Genomic DNA, 17,694 nt, shown 5'->3' on the forward strand with positions numbered 1-17,694 from the left:
GCCATTCGGCCCAATGGGTCCGTGCCGGTGTTTATGCTCCACACAAACCTCCTCCCACCCTCTTCACCTCATTAACATACCTTTCTATTCCTCTCTCCCTCATGTGTTTATCTAGCTTCCCCTTAAATGCATCGATACTATTTCCCTCAACTGCTCCCTGTGGTAGCGAGTTCCACATATTGGATTTATGACTGCTATATTTATCCTCCCCCTCCTCCCCAAGTGAAAACATCTCTGTCTACCCTTTCATCTTCTTAAGGTGACCTGATAGGAGGCCTTTAAGAGAAATATAATGCAGAAATGAAAGAAAGATTGTTCTTTACATCTCAGCAGAGAATGATGGGTCACAATTCAGACATATGTTCCTACATTTTATAAACAGTGAAAGATAACAATCCCAGTCAACCCCACCTGTTAACTAGCATAAGATGGCTGCATAGAGCACATGCTACAAATCGCTAACTTAAAACTTCAATTTCAGTTTCTCACGGTTAAACAGTTTGAGGGTTGGAGACAGAGAGAGAGAGAGAGAGGGGAGACAGAGAGAGAGAGAGAGAGAGGGGAGACAGAGAGAGAGAGAGAGAGGGGAGACAGAGAGAGAGAGAGAGAGAGGGGAGACAGAGAGAGAGAGAGAGAGGGGAGACAAGAGAGAGAGAGAGAGGGGAGACAGAGAGAGAGAGAGAGAGGGGGAGACAGAGAGAGAGAGAGAGAGGGAGACAGGAAGAGAGAGAGAGGGGAGACAGAGGGAGAGAGAGAGAGGGGAGACAGAGAGAGAGAGAGGGGAGAAGGAGGAGGAGAGAGGGAGACAGAGGGAGAGAGAGTGGGAGACAGAGGGAGAGAGGGGAGACAAAAGAGGGAGAAGGGTGGGAGAGACAGAGGGAGAGAGGGGGAGCACAGAGGGGAAGAGAGAGGTGGGAGAACAGGGAGTGAGGAAGTCGGAGGAATACTATAGCATCTGACTCTCTAGGGAGACAGAGGAGAGAGGGGAGACAGAGGGAGAGAGGGGAGACAGAGGGAGAGAGGGGAGACAGAGGGAGAGAGGGGAGACAGAGGAGAGAGGGGAGACAGAGGGAGAGAGGGGAGACAGAGGGAGAGAGGGGAGACAGAGGGAGAGAGGGGAGACAGAGGGAGAGAGGGAGACAGAGGGAGACAGAGGGAGAGAGGGGAGACAGAGGGAGAGAGGGAGACAGAGGGAGAGAGGGGAGACAGAGGGAGAGAGGGGAGACAGAGGGAGAGAGGGGAGACAGAGGGAGAGAGGGGAGACAGAGGAGACAGAGGGAGAGAGGGGAGACAGAGGAGACAGAGGGAGAGAGGGGGAGACAGAGGGAGAGAGAGAGAGGGGAGACAGAGAGAGAGAGAGAGAGGGGAGACAGAGAGAGAGAGAGAGAGAGGGGAGACAGAGAGAGAGAGAGAGAGAGGGGAGACAGAGACAGAGAGAGAGAGAGAGAGGAGAGAGAGAGAGAGAGGGAGACAGAGAGAGAGAGAGAGGGAGACGGGGAGACAGAGAGAGTGGGGAGAGAGAGAGAGAGGGGAGAGAGAGAGAGAGGGGAGAGAGAGAGAGAGGGAGAGAGAGAGAGAGGGGAGAGAGAGAGAGAGGGGAGAGAGAGAGAGAGAGAGGGAGAGAGAGAGAGAGAGGGAGAGGAGAGAGAGAGAGAGGGAGAGAGAGAGAGAGAGAGAGAGAGAGAGAGAGAGAGAGAGAGAGAGAGAGGGAGAGAGAGAGAGAGAGAGAGAGATAGAGAGAGAGAGAAGGAGAGAGAGAGATAGAGAGAGAGAGAGAGAGAGAGGGAGAGAGAGAGAGAGAGAGAGAGAGAGGAGACAGAGAGAGAGAGAGAGAGAGAGAGAGGGACAGAGAGAGAAGAGAGAGAGAGAGAGACAGAGAGAGAAGAGAGAGAGAGAGAGAGAGAGAGGGGAGACAGAGAGAGAGAGAGGGGAGACAGAGAGAGAGAGAGAGAGAGAGAGAGGAGACATGCCGTTCAACAGATAAGCTGCAAAGAGTTCCCCTGGCTGCATAAAATGTTATGCCTACGTCTCCTGTGTTCAATTCAGGACTCTGATCTCATCAGACTCTAGACGGCTCTGCAGAGCAAGTGGCAGAAAACATTCAACGAAGTAACTGAGGAAGGTACAAGATGGTGCATAGCAGGTCAGCATGGAAACACACAGATCTCAGCATCATCTTCAAACTAAAACAATTTTCACCATCCAACATGCAATGCCAAGCCAAGAGTGGACATCCACATCCTTCAGATCCACGTGCTTGGATCTCAAAACTCTTTCTCCCCTCAGCTCCTTAAATCACGGAGGTATACAAGTGGCTAGACATTGCGTCAGCCTAGACCATGGAGGTCATAAGAACATAAGAAATAGGAGCAGGAGTAGGCCGTTTGGCCCCTCGAGCTTGCTCCGCCATTTAATAAGATCATGGCTCATCTGATCATGGACTCAGCTCCATTTTCCTGCCCGCTCCCCACAACCCTTTACTCCCTTATCGCTCAAAAATCTGTATCTCCACCTTAAATATATTCAATGACCCAGCCTCCACAACTCTGTGGAGCAGAGAATTCCATAGATTTACAACCCTCTGAGAAGAAATTCCTCCTCATCTCAGTTTTAAATAGGCGGGCCTCTTATTCTGAGACTATGTCCCCTAGTTTTAGTTTCCCGAGTGGAACTGTCCTCTCTGCAGCCACCTTGTTGAGCCCCCTCATTATAAGTTTCAATAAGATCACCTCTCATTCTTCTGAACTCCAATGTGTATAGGCCCAACCTACTCAACCTATCTTCATAAGTCAACAAAGTTACTAGGTTGCGAAGTGGGGAAGGCGTCACCAGGGCCTGCCACTGCCCTCATCCAACAAGTTAACGCCTGAAAATATTGTGTGCCATTGACTGCAAGTTTCATGGAAAATATAAGTTGGAGGCGCGTTGGCGTGAAGTCAGGCGGCGAAGTAGTTTCCTTGTTGTGCATGTTGCCCGAAACAAGACTCCCGAAACAAGCACTCTACTTCGAGCTATGTCACGGCAGGCGAGCCCCAGGAGGGCAGAGAAAACGCTTCAAGGACATCCTCAAAGCCTCCTTGGAAAAAAATGTAACATCCCCACTGACTCTTGGGAATCCCTGGCCCAATGCGCTCAAAGTGGAGGAGAAGCATCCGAGAAGGCGCCGAACACTTCGATTCTCTTCGTCGGTAGCACGCAGAAGCCAAGCACAAACAGCGGAAGGAGAGTACGACAACCCAAGCACCCCACCCACCCACACAAGGACTATGTACAGCAGGCACCTCAAAGAACTGGAGAAGCACCAATGCTGCCTCCGCAAAATCCTGTAAATTCATTGGCAGGATAGGCGCACCAACATCAGCGTTGTCACTCAGGCCAACATCCCTAGCATCGAGGTATTGACCACGCTCGATCAGCCCCCGGTGGGCGAGCCACATTGTCCGCATGCCCGATGCTCGACTCCCGAAACAAGCGCTCTACTTCGAGCTATGTCACGGCATGGCGAGCCCCAGGAGGGCAGAGAAAACGCTTCAAGGACACCCTCAAAGCCTCCTTGGAAAAAAAAATGTAACATCCCCATTGACTCTTAGGGATTCCTGGCCCAAGACCGCTCGAAGTGGAGAAGTATCCGAGAAGGCACCGAACACCGAGTCTCTTCGCCGGGAGCACGCAGAAGCCAAGTACAAACAGAAGGAGCCCACGGCAATCAAAGCTCCCCACCCGCCCGTCCCTCCAGCCACCGTCTGCCCCAGCTGTGACTGAGACCGTAGGTCCTGCATCGGTCTCATCAGTCACCTTCGAACTTATTGTAGTGTGGAAGCAAGTCATCCTCGACTCCAGGGGGACTGCCTAAGACGACATTCCAGCAGATGTCACACTGGATTGTGACCAGTCATGCCAAAAAACTCGGCCAATTTTCCTTTCTTGGTGGCCCAGGATAATTGGAGCACCCTTACCAACCCAAGATTTGCTGTTTGGACCGTATAGCTCAGTTCAACACCAGGTAGCGTTGTGGAAGGGACATCAGTTAGCCTTATGAAAGTGATCACCAAAAATAGATCCAGCAGTACAAGCGGAGGTGTAAAAAGCAATGTAAATGTAAAGGGAACGGTTGCTGTTGGGAGGCCACTACCCACATTAACAGTAAGTGCACATCCTACGTGAAGCACTTTGCCCACATTACTCAAATATCCCAGCTGTAGCAATACTCTGCTGGGCTCGTCCTCTCTTGCAATGTTTTCTCACAAATGCACAAGAGAGACTTGCTTTTATACAGTACGTCAGGTCACTCATAAGATAATAAGAGGGTTCGACAAGGTGGATGCAGAGAGGATGTTTTCACTCATAGGGGAAACTAAAACTAGGGGACATAGTCTCAGAATACGGGGCTGCCCATTTAAAACGGAGATGAGGGTTGTAAATCTGTGGAATTCTCTGCGGCAGAGAGCTGTGGAGGCTGGGTCATTGAATATATTTAAGGTGGAGGTAAACAGATTTTTGAGCGATCAGGGAATAAAGGGTTACGGGGAGCGGGCAGGGAAGTGGAGCTGAGTCCATCCATGATCGGATCAGCCATGATCTTATTAAATGGTGGAGTAGGCTCGAGGGGCCAAATGTCCTACTCCTGCTCCTATTTCTTATGTTATGTTAGAAGCATTTCAGCACTTCACATATAATGAATTAGTTTGAAGGGCAGCAACTGTAGGAAACATTTTGTGCGCAGGAAAAATTCCACAAAACAAGGCGAGCGAACTAAACTTGTCTTTTTTTTTTCCTTTGGCGATACTGGTTGATATATTTGGTCAATGCACCAAGAGAAATCCTGCTCTTCAAGTGATGCCGAGAATCTCGATGTCCATCTCAATTATTGGAACAGCAGAAAGGGAATTAGCATTGTAGGTTATTCGGAGGACAACGCCTCAGTCCGACAGGAATACTGCACAGTGGCACAAGTCCTGCAATAGAACTTGGACTATAATCCTGTGCCTCGGAAGCGAGAGATTGCTACTAACTGATGTAGGTTTTGGGGTGGGAGGAAGAATGCATTCTCTTGATAATGGGCATTGGAAAATGCTTTCAAATGATGTGGAAAAATCTAAAGTTGATCCATTACAAAATTCAACACACAGGTTGCACCTTCAAGTGAGAGTAAGCTTGCAGGGAACATAAAAACTGACTGCAAAAGCTTCTACAGATATGTAAAGAGAAAAAGATTAGTGAAGAGTCAGAAACAGGTGAATTTATAATGGGGAACAAAGAAATGGCAGAACAATTGAATAAATACTTTGGTTCTGTCTTCTCTAAGGAAGGCACAAATAACCTTCCGGAAACGAGAGTCTAGCGAGAAGAAGGAACTAAAGGAAACCCTTACTAGTCAGCAAATTGTGTTGGGGAAATTGATGGGATTGAAGGCCGATAAATCCCCAGGGCCTGATCGTCTGCATCCCAGAGTACTTAAGGAAATGGCTCTAGAAATAGTGGATGAATTGGTGGTCATTTTCCAACATTCTATAGACTCTGGATCAGTTCCTATGGACTGGAGGGTAGCTAATGTAACCTTATTTTTTAAAAAAGGAGAGAGAAAACAGGGAATTATAGACCGGTCAGCTGGACATCAGTAGTGGGAAAAATGTTGGAACCAATTATTAAAGATGAAATAGCAGCGCATTTGGAAAGCAGCGACAAGTTCAGTCCAAGTCAGCATGGATTTATGAAAGGGAAATCATGCTTGTCAAATCTTCTAGAATTTTTTGAGGATGTAACTAGTAGAGTGGACAAGGGGGAGTCAGTGGATGTGGTGTATTTAGACTTTCAAAAGGTTTTTGACAAGGTCCCCCACATAAGAGATTAGTGTGCAAAATTAAAGCACATGGTATTGGGGGGTAATGTACTGACGTGGATAGAGAACTGGTTGGCAGACAGGAAACAGAGAGTAGGAATAAACGGGTCCTTTTCAGAATGGCAGGCAGTGACTAGTGGGGTACCGCAAGGTTCAGTGCTGGGACCCCAGCTATTTACAATATACATTAATGATTTAGACGAAGGAATTGAATGTAATATCTCCAAGTTTGCAGACGACACTAAGCTGGGTGGCAGTGTGAGCTGTGAGGAGGATGCCAAGAGGCTGCAGGGTTACTTGGACAGGTTACATGAGTGGGCAAATACTTGGCAGATGCAGTATAATGTGGATACATGTGAGGTTATCCACTTTGGTGGTAAAAACAGGAGGGCTGATTATTATCTGAATGGTGACAGATTGGTAAAGGGGGTGATGCAACGAGACCTGGGTGTCATGGTACATCAGTCATTGAAAGTTGGCATGCAGGTGCAGCAGGCTGTGAAGAAAGCAATTGGCATGTTGGCCTTTATAGCGAGAGGATTAGAGCATAGGAGCAGGGAGGTCTTACTGCAGTTGTACAGGGCCTTGGTGAGGCCTCACCTGGAATATTGTGTTCAGTTTTGGTCTCCTAATCTGAGGAAGGACATTCTTGCTACTGAGGGAGTGCAGCGAATGTTCACCAGACTGATTCCCGGGATGACAGGACTGACATATGAAGACTGGATCGACTAGGCTTATAGTCACTGGAATTTAGAAGAATGAGAGGGGATCTCATAGAAACATATAAAATTCTGACCAGATTGGACAGGTTAGATGCAGGAAGAATGTTCCCGATGTTGGGGAAGTCCAGAACCAGGGGTCACAGTCTAAGGATAAGGGGTAAGCCATTTAGGACTGAGGTGAGGAGAAACTTCTTCACTCAAGAGTGTTGTGAACCTGTGGAATTCTCTACCACAAAGTTTTTGGGACCAGTTCGTTAAATACATTCAAAACGGAGTTAAATGTGGCCCTCACGGATAAAGGGATCAAGGGGTATGGAGAGAAAGCAGGAATGGGGTACTGAAATGCATGATCAGCCATGAGCATATTGAATGGTGGTGCAGGCTCGAAGGGTCTACTCCTGCACCTATTTTCTATGTTTCGATGTTTCAAACATAGGACATTGTTATAAAGAAAGTCTTGCATTTATATAGCGTCTTTCACGACCACTGGACATCTCAAAGCGCTTTACAGTCAATGAAGTATTTTTGGAGTGTAGTCACTGTCGTAATGTGGGAAACGCGGCAGCCAACTTGCGCACAGCAAGCTCCCACAAACAGCAATGTGGTAATGACCCAGATAATCTGTTTTTGTTATGTTGATTGAGGGATAAATATTGGCCAGGACACCGGGAAGAACTCTCCTGTTCTCCTTCGAATAAGTGCCGTGGGATCTTTTACGTCCACCTGAGAGCAGACGGGGCCTCGGTTTAATGTCTCATCCAAAAGACGGATGAAGAAAGACTGGAAATGCACAGCAGAGTCATTGGTATTCGGAAGAGAAAGACAGGTCAGCATCAATTGCAGCCAGTTCTGAAGGTGGTTCTCACCCAAAGCAGTCACCTTTCTCATTTTTAAACACTGATTTCAGATTCTAAAAATCTAAAGGAGGCCATTTAACTACCAGCTTTGAAAGAACTGTCCCAATTTGTCGCACCCCCCTGCTCTTTACCCATAGCCCTACAAATTTTTCCTTTTCAAGTGTCTATCCAATTCGCACGTTACTATTGAATCTGCTTCCACCACCCTTTCAGGTAGCACGTTCCAGATCACAACTCTGAGTAAAAAAAAAAAAATTCTCATCCCCCCGTATCCAATTAGCTCAAATCTCTCCCCTCAAATATCCCCAATTATAATCGCTCAACCATCGGTGGCCGTGTCTTCTGTTGCCAAGGCCCCCAGCTCTGGAACTCACTGCCTACATCGTTCTGCCTCGCTTTCTTCCTTCAAGACGCTCTGTAAAACCTTGAATTTTGTAATGGGTCAACTTTAGATTTTAAGGAGCGCCTTGGTCACCTGCGCTAATTTCTCCTCGCGTGGCTCGGTGTCACATTACTTTAATTGGGACGTTCCACTACGTTAAAGGTGCTATATAAATATAAGTTGTTGTTGTCTTCTTATTACCAACGCTCCAGTCAGCAGAAACAGCCTTTTCACCTCACCTCTAAATCGACTCTTCTCAAAAACCCCTCAAGTTTAAACACTCATATTAAAATCTCTTCCAGATATTAATCAACCTGTTCTGTGTTCAACATTTTCTATTTCAGATTTGTTTGTTTTTTTAAATCGCAAGTATTTTGGTCTCCCCCACCCACCTCAGATAAATAATCCACCATTCTTCAGTAAAGATGGGCATCAGGTCCTACCAAAAACATTCTGCATCAAAGAAAAAAAAAAATGCTCATATTTTATGCACCCATGAGAATCTGCTTCCCTCCTCCTCCCCCGCATTTTTTGGTGGGAGCAGTTAAGGATAAAGAACCGTTTGTCCTGGTGGGCGGGTTTGTGATGGAGGGGGACCATGTAAGGCCACAGGCTTTTCCTCGCAGCGATCCCCCTGCAGGTTTGAGAAAGTCGAAATGACAGCTGATGCAGCTCGCTCATGCACGGATACATGGCACCAGGGAACGGCACACAAGTTCTGATCCCCACCAGGGGACACAATCAGGACTGGTTTGCTGAGAGAAGGGACTGAAATGAAGCCACTCACAGGAACAGTCAAGGGCTAGGAAAGGTAATTTGGCTCAGAATCATAACTCAAGTCGATACAACTGCATTTTGAACCTGCTTTTAAAAAAAAAAGGTATGGTAATACATTTCTCAAGGAGGATGTTTATAATGTGTTCTAAATATATTATTCACTTAAACTTGGGTCTTTTGATACTTCCAGCCTGACTCACTTTGAAGCAATATTCTAGTCTAACTTATCTAAAGGATTTAATATACGTTCTCTCATGCAGCATTCCATTTGCACATGGGGGTCGGTCTTGGAGCTCTTCGTTACACCCTTTCCAATCCATTTACAGGTACAACGTCCAAAATCCGGAATCCTCATTCCGGTTTTTGTGTTTTTCCAGATTTGAGACAAGGAAATCAATCGTCTGAAATCCGTAATCCTCGACCGAATCTGTGCCAGGTTTTGGGTTTTACCTTAAAATATCTGGACGATAATTCCAGGCGACTCCCACCAGTTATGCACAAAACGTCCGGTTTTAGAACAATTCTGGTTTGCGGAGTTCCGGATTCGGGACGTTGCACCTGCATTCCCTTTCCTAATGTGGACTGCTCGAGAAAAGTATTTTTTTTGGGGTGGGCAGTGGAGAGGGGGAGAATGAAAAAGAAAAAGACAACCGATTTCTCTCTCTTTGAATTGGTCACCAAATGTTTTGCACCAAGTCCATCTAGTAGACTTGATTGCCATCTGCCTTTGGAATTATATCCAACTCTGCCTTGTGAAAGCCTCGATATTGCCGTTGGAACGAGTGCAAACGCCGAGGTGATGATATTGAGCACATTTTGCTTCAGTACCAGGAAGTCTTACTCTCATGTCTGCCTCAATATGTTGCTCAGCCAAGGGTTGCCAACCCTCCAGGATTGTCCTGGAGTCTCCAGGAATTGAAGCTTAATCTCTCGTGCACCGCTGCCAGCAAAACCCAGGAGAAACAAACAACCTCGAGGCTATTTTTATTTCCTTTGAACACTTTTGGTTTAGTTATACAAATACTGCAAGTGGAAAAAAAGGCCGGTTGACCTGTTGCAGGCAGGCGGTCACATGATGAAACCTCCAGGAATACGGCCAACCAGAGGTGGCAACCACAGCTCGGCCCGCAGTCGCATTAGCACGCTTACACCCACCCGAAATAAACTCAGTGCGTCTAATTGCCGCAAGTCAACGCCCATGGTGTTCACCGGGTTGATTCCAGAGATGAAGGGATCATCTTATGAGCAAAAGCTGAGCAGGTTGGCCGACACTCATTGGAGTTTAGATGAATGAGAGGTGATCTTATTGAAACATATAAGATTCTGAGGGGGGGGGGGCTTAGTTTCAGAATAAGGGGTTGCTCATTTAAAACTGAAATGAGGAGCAATTTCTTCTCTGAAGGTCATGAATCTTTGGAATTCTCTATCCAAAAGAGCTGTGGAGGCTGGGTCAATTCAATCTATTTAAGGTGGAGATCGATAGATTTATGAACGATAAGGGAGTCAATACTATCTTAGATCTGGTCCTGTATAATGAGACAGGATTAATAAACAATCTCCTAGTAAAGGATCCCCTTGGAATGAGTGGTTATAGCATGATTGAATTTCAAATTCAGATGGAGGGTGAGAAAGTTGGATCTCTAACCAGATTAAGCAGCTTAAATAAAGGAGACTATGAAGGTATGAGGGCAGAAGTGGACTGGGAAAATAGATTAAAGTGTAGGGCGGTTGCTGAACAGTGGTGTACATTTAAGGAGATATTTGACAACTCAGGAAAACTATATTCCAGTGAGGAGGAAAGGGCGTAAGAGAAAAGATAGCATCTGTGGCTAACTAAAGAAATAAAGGGTGTTATCCAATTAAAAACAAGGGCATAAAAAGTGGCCAAAACTAGTGGGAGGACAGAAGACTGGGAAGCTTTTAAAAGCCAGCAAAGAATGACTAAAAAAATGATTAGAAAAGGGAAGAGAGACTATGAAAGTAAACAAGCACAAAATATAAAAACAGATAGCAAAAGTTTCTATAGGTATTTAAAAAGAAAGTGTGGTTAAAGTAAATGTTGGCCCCTTAGAGGACAAGACTGGGGAATTAGTAATGGGGAACATGGAGATGGCAGAAACTCTGAACAAATATTTTGTATCAGTCTTTATGGTAGAGGACACTAACAATATTCCAACAGTGGATAGTCAAGGGGCTATAGGGGGGAGGTCACAATCACTAAGGAGGTGGTACGCCGTAAGATAATGTAACTAAAGGCGGATAAAATCCTCTGGACCTGATGGCTTACATCCTCGGGTCTTGAGAAGTAGCGGCAGGGATTGTGGATGCATTGGTTGTAATTTACCAAAATTTCCTGGATTCTGGAGAGGTCCCAGCAGATTGGAAATCTGCAAATGTGACGTCCCTATTTAAAAAAGGAGGCAGACAAAAAGCAGGAAACTATAGACCAGTTATCATCTGTGGTTGGGAAAATGTTGGAGTCCATTATTAAAATAACAGTAGCAGGACATTTGGAAAAGCAAAATTCAGTCAGGCAGAGTCAGCATGGATTTGTGAAGGGGAAGTCATGTTTGACAAATTTTTTGGAATTCTTTGAGGATGTAACAAACAGGGTGGATAAAAGGGAACCAGTGGATGTGGTGTATTTGGACTTCCAGAAGGCATTTGACAAGGTACCACCATAAAAGGTTACTGCACAAGATAAAAGTTCACAGGTTTGGGGGTAATATATTAGCATGGATAGAGGATTGGCTAACTAACAAACAAACAGAGAAGCGAGAGTCAGGTTAAAGGGTTCATTCTCTGGTTGGCAATTACTGGGATGCCGCAGGGATCAGTCCTGGGACCCCAACTATTTACAATCTATATTAACGACTTGGAAGAAGGGACTGAGTGTAACGTAGCCAAGTTTGCTGACGATACAAAGATGGGAGGAAAAGCAATGTGTGAGGAGGACACAAAAAATCTGCAAAAGGACATAGACAGGCTAAGTGAATGGGCAAAAATTTGGCAGATGGAGTATAATGTTGGAAAGTGTGAGGTCATGCACTTTGGCAGAAAAGAATCAAAGAGCAAGTTATTATTTAAATGGAGAGAGATTGCAAAGTTCTGCAGTACAGCGGGACCTGGGGGTACTTATTCATGAAAAACAAAAGGATAGTATGCAGGTACAGCAAGTGATCACGAAGGCCAATGGAATCTTGGCCTTTATTGCAAAGAGGATGGAGTATAAAAGCAGGGAAGTCTTGCTACAGTTATACAGGGTATTGGTGAGGCCGCACCTGGAATACTGCGTACAATTTTGGTTTCCAAATTTACGAAAGGATATACTTGCTTTGGAGGCAGTTCAGAGAAGGTTCACTCGGTTGATTCCGGGGATGAGGGGGTTGACATGAGGAAAGGTTGAGGAGGTTGGGCCTCTACTCATTGCAATTCAGAAGAATGAGAGGTGATCTTATCGAAACGTGTAACATTATGAGGGGGCTTGACAAGGTGGCTGCAGAGAGGATGTTTCCACTGATGGGGGAGACTAGAACTAGAGGGTATGATCTTAAAACTGAGATGAGGAGAAATTTCTTCTCAGAGGGTTGTAAATCTGTGGAATTCACTGCCTCAGAGAGCTGTGGAGGCTGGGTCATTGAATAAATTTAAGACAGAAATAGACAGTTTCTTAAACGATAAGGGGATAAGGGGTTATGGGGAGTGGGTAGGGAAGTGGAGCCGAGTCCATGATCAGATCAGCCATGGTCTTCTCAAATGGTGGAGCAGGCTCGAGGGGCCCAATGGCCTACTCCTGCTCCTATTTCTTGTGCTGTTGGAATTGTAAACATCTTTTGAATTACACAGCCAATAAATGGCACTTACTTCAGCAGCGACAGATGCACTTTTATTCTTCTCGAGCAGGTTGGGCTGAACTGACCAATCCACTGCAAAACTGCTCTCAGCAAGACCATCCCCCATAGCCAGACTTGGAGAGTGGTCCATAGACATGCTGCTAGAGGCACTCTTTTCAGGCTGCACAACACAGTGAGGAAACGAGAGAAAAAGAGAAGCATAGTAAACAAAAATGACAGGCATGGAGTGAAGAGACCCACACAACCAGAATGGAATGGAAGAAGAGCAGTTGTTATCGCTACAGTTGTAGTAAGTGGTTTATAGAAGGTCAAAAGATCGCTGAAATAAACATCAAGTAACCAATTTTGTCTTTCCAAGATGATTTGTACGCTGCCTGATACCTGAGCTGGGAGTTTTGCAGACACCACATTTGGCCCTTGCTGAACCCCTGTCCACAGTCAAAGTAAAACACTTTCTGGGAAATACAATAAGGTCCTGCTACTTTAGAGTTCTTCATGAACTATAGGGGTGGGGGTGAGGGTGGAGAAAGCACTCTTCAAATGCATAGCTCCCACTTCAGTGAAAAAGAAGCGCACCCTTTAATTAAGAGATGCATATTCCTGTTGAGTGACACTGATCATGATTAACCCCATGAGAAGTGTGATGGAATACTTGCCTGGATGAGTGCAGCTCCAACAATACTCAAGAAGCTCGACACCAGACAGGACAAAGCTGGATATGCACCCCATCTACCACCTTAAAACATTCACTCCCTCCACCACCGGCGCACCGTGGCTGCAGTGTGTACCATCTACAAGATGCACTGCAGCAACTCGCCAAGGCTTCTTCACCAGCACCTCCCAAACCCGTGACCTCTACCACCTAGAAGGACCAGGGCAGCAGGCAGATAGGATCACTGCCACCTCCAAGTTCCCCTCCACGTCACACGCCATCTTGACTTGTAAATATATCGCCGGTCCTTCATCGTCGCTGGGTCAAAGTCCTGGCACTCCCTCCCTAACAGCACTGTAGGAGTACCTTCACCTCACGGACTGCAGTGGTTCAAGATGGCTGCTCACCACCACCTTCTCAAGGGCAATTAAGGATGGGCAATAAATGCTGGCCTTGCCAGCGACGGCCACATCCCGTAAATGAATAAAAAATGTTTCTCAAACTCTCCTCCTGCAGGGCAGAAATGGATTATAGATTCCTTCAGGGCGACACACCAATCTCCCCCAGAGGGTTACTCTCAGCAACAAAAAATCCCATTTTTCCACAGAGGTGGAATGTCTTCTCATCAAGGTGTCCCACCCAATGGTTCACTAATTACCAAAGTGGCTCACCCAACATGGTCGCGGAAGACATTACTGGACCTTGGAACAGTAGGAAGAGAGCACGCAAAGTACAGCACTAATCTCTGTCGCCACAGGATTCAACATGTCAATCAAAGCAATTCCAGGTGCGTGTGCGCGCACGCGTCTCCTTTCCGGCTTCTATTGGTAAGAAATTCCATTGTATCTTCACAGTTAAACAATGCAACAAATTTACAACCAAACCTCTGCCATCCGCAACAAGAGCAGGGCAGAGGCTGGGTATTCTGTGGTGAGTGTCTCACGTCCTGACTCCCCAAAGCCTTTCCACCATCTACGAGGCACAAGTCAGGAGTGTGATGGAATACTCACCACTTGCCTGGATGAGTGCAGCTCCAACAACACTCAAGAGGCTCAACACCATCCAGGGCAAAGCAGCCTGCTTGACTGGCACCCCATCCACCCAGTTAAACATTCACTCCCTCCACCACCGGCGCACCGTGGCTGCAGTGTGTACCATCTACAAGGTGCACTGCAGCAACTCACCAAGGCTTCTTCGACAGCACCTCCCAAACCCGCGACCTCTACCACCTAGAAGGACAAGGGCAGCAGGCGCATGGGAACATCATCACCTGCACGTTCACCTCCAAGTCACACACCATCCTGACTTGAAAACATATCATCGTTCCTTCATCGTCGCTGGGTCAAACTCCTGGAACTCCCTCCCCAACAGCACTGTGGGAGCACCTTCACCACACGGACTGCAGCGGTTCAAGGCGGTGGCTCACCACCACCTTCTCCAGGGCAATTAGGGATGGGCAATAAATGCTAACCTTTCCAGCGATGCCCACATCACATGAAAAAAAAAAAAAAAAAATGCCTTCGATGAGAGGGAAGGGAGTTAAGAACTACACAAATCCTGTCTAAATGTAGATGACAGCTTCAAAAAGGTGATGACGCATCTGTTCAGACCGATTCCAAGTCGGCCCCAGTCAACCAATGGGAATCCAACCTGACTCAACTGCCGAAGTCTCATCACTCGGGTTGCACACTAGGTGCAGTATAACTCCAGCATAGCGTGAAGCCACATTTTAACAAGTGCCCAGGCGGTCCACAGAAACTCCAAGGGGCCATCTTAAACTCAGTCTGGAATTTGTTTTTTTTTTAAATCTAAATCCTGTGACAAGGTGAATGCCCCTTACCCATGCGGGGATATTAAAGAATCACCGTAGCCCATGGGGCTCCACAGTTTGCAAGTGCCTTGCCAACAAAGAAAAAAATCTGGAGGACCTGACACTAAAGGGACTGTCCTGAGTCGCAGAGCCAGGACTCTCATCAGTTGGTTAACAAAGAATTCACCTCACATCTTAAAAAAGAAAGGCCTTCCCCGATTTGATCGCACAAATACTGGAACAAAAAAAAAGAACTGTGTTTTTGAATTCTAAACAAGGATTAATTCTCAAATGAGGAAAGATTGGAGATGCTGGGTTTGTTTTCTCTGGAACAGAGGAGGCCGAGGGGAGACCTTATTGAGGCATATAACATTATGAGGAGCCTAGATAGAAAATATCTATTTCCTTTAGCAGAGGGGTCAGGAGGCATAGATTTAGAGTAATTGGGAGGAGGTTTGGAGGAGATATGAGCGGAAATTCTTTCATCCAGAGGGTGGTGGGGGTCTGGAACTCGCTGCCTGAAAGGGTGGTAGAGGCAGAAGCCCTCCCCACATTTAAAAAGTACTTGAATATGCACTTGAAATGCCGTAACCTACAGGGCTACGGACCAAGAGCTGGAAAGTGGGATGAGGCTGGGCAGCTCTTGGTCGGCCGGCATGGACACGATGGGCCGAAAACTCGAGACGAGAGCCACGCTGCAAATTGAGAAGTGAAGAAGCCAACATTTGAGGTACAAAAAGATACGGACAGGATGGACACAGACAGAGGTAACACATGATAGACTCGGCTTCAAAGCAAAAGCGGCAGTGAGCAAGCTGCAGAGTGTCCGAGGCTGGATACAGGAGGGATGAAGTGATTTTAGACGGGAACAATGGACAGGAGCATGCGAGAGAGTAGGAAGAGCGCCGAACTGCTCCATCGAAGCTCAGATTCTGCTGCCTGCTGCTCAAAGCAATGCATTTATGAAGGAGCTGTACGGACAGTAAAGGGGTGCAGACAGCAACCGGATAGACAGCAACACAGGCGAGACTTATTGCACATGCTGACAGTTAGATGTGTTTTAAAATAATGATCTATGTCGCTTACCTCCCACAAATCCCAAGGTAAAGACTAGCATGTTGAATAAAATACATAAAACATTTAAATTGAGCAGGCGTTAGTTACACCTTACAGCAAGACTATATTAATTTCCATCTCCCCATTGGAGGAATACTTCAAGGAAAACATTAACACCCAAGTTAATGACAGTTCAATAAAATTCAGAACTGCAGGGGATAGCTGAGAGTGCCTGGTCAGGATCAAAAATATGTACCAGTGGATCGAAAGCACAACGACCATTGAATTTTACAGCACAGAAGGAGGCCATTTTGCCCACCGCACCAGTGCTGGCTCAGAGATATCTACTTAGTCCCGATCCCCTTTACATTTTTTTTCCCCCCAAGTAGTTGGAAGGGGGAACAAATTGTGCAGGGCTATGGGGAAAGAGCAGGGGAGCGGGACTAACTGGACTGCTCTGTGAGAGAGGCAGTGCAGACTCGATGGGCCGAATGGCCTCCCTCTGTGCTCGACTATTCTGTGATTCAAAGAGCCGGCAAAGGTCCAATGGGCCCCTTCTGCACTGTACGATTCCAGCTGGAGAACACCATAAAGCTTGGTCCAATGAGCAGCAGCTTAACAAACGTAGGTGCCACAAATTGTTGGTTACTAACCAGAGGAGAGCCAGAGAGAGGAACCTTGGTGTCCCAGCGTGGGCTTTTCGGCACTTCACAGCTGCCCACTTCGGATTTGAACAGTGGGTCAGAGGAAGAAACGGGGGAGGAATCACGGAGCCCGGAGCTGCCCAAGTGGACGGGCAGTGCGTTCGTCGACTGGTGGGCAGACTGGGGAAGAGAAGGGAGCTTGGAGGGAGCACACTGGGGCAGGGGGATGGGGGGTGCGTTGGAGCACCAGTGCACAAGGCAGGCTTCACGCCCCCATTCCGCTAAGTTTTATGATCTCAAGAGCTGAGCAAAGGCCAGACAGGCTTCCCCCTGCCCCACTCACTCGTGGTTTGGTTGGGGAGTTTGGGGGGGGGGGGGGTGTCGAAGGAAGAGAACAGAGGTCCATTGACTTCCACAATGCTGCCCCGCCCCATTCCGATTCCAATGGGAAACTAGGAACAGCATTTTGCTGCACAATGCATGTCTGCCTTCAGCCACAAGTGGGGAACAACCAGAGGCGGTACAATGAAGAGCACAGAGAACAATGTGTGTGTGGGGGGGGGGGGGGGGGGTGGCTAAGAGGAAAAATCTGGCACCCCTTCTTTGGAGTTGAGGTAGGACCTAGTGTAAATGACATTCAAAACGTCTCCTTCACATCCTGACCGAGTGCAGTCAAGAGTCGGTGGGACAGCAAACAATCAGACTGCTCAACTTAGAATTGGCAAAATGTCATCCCTGCAAACATTTTAGAACTGTGCACACCACCCGTTATTAAAAAGATTATACATGTAGCAACTGCAATCAGCTGCAGTCAATTTACCATATTGCCCTTTGGTGTAGTTTTTTTTTTTTAAAAACTTCAGGCAACTGGAAGCTGCAAACTGTGATTCGAGAATGCTCTTCAATCACCGAGGCCAGTTCGGTGGGTGACCGGATCGCAACTGTAAACTGCAATGGTCGCTGGGTCAATATCCAGGGAATTCAATACTCCCGACACCATTGTGGGAGCACCATCACCACAATGACCGCAGCAGTTCAAGGACAAACCCCACCATTACCTTCTTGGGGCAACTAGGGATGAGCAATAAATGAATGAAGCTG

General features: G+C 46.9%; 1 protein-coding gene across 1 annotated transcript in view; it reads right to left on the reverse strand.

Annotated features, from left to right (window-relative positions):
• LOC139253683 (myc box-dependent-interacting protein 1-like) overlaps window positions 1-17,694 on the reverse strand; it is a 236,543-nt gene that overhangs the window by 41,631 nt on the left and 177,218 nt on the right. The window contains exon 13 of the mRNA XM_070873516.1: window positions 12,442-12,591. Within this exon, the coding sequence (XP_070729617.1) occupies window positions 12,442-12,591 (150 nt within the window). The remainder of the gene's footprint in view (window positions 1-12,441; window positions 12,592-17,694) is intronic.

The sequence above is a fragment of the Pristiophorus japonicus genome, chromosome 3 (genome assembly GCF_044704955.1).
Source record: "Pristiophorus japonicus isolate sPriJap1 chromosome 3, sPriJap1.hap1, whole genome shotgun sequence".
In the NCBI taxonomy this organism is placed as follows: Eukaryota; Metazoa; Chordata; class Chondrichthyes; family Pristiophoridae; genus Pristiophorus; species Pristiophorus japonicus.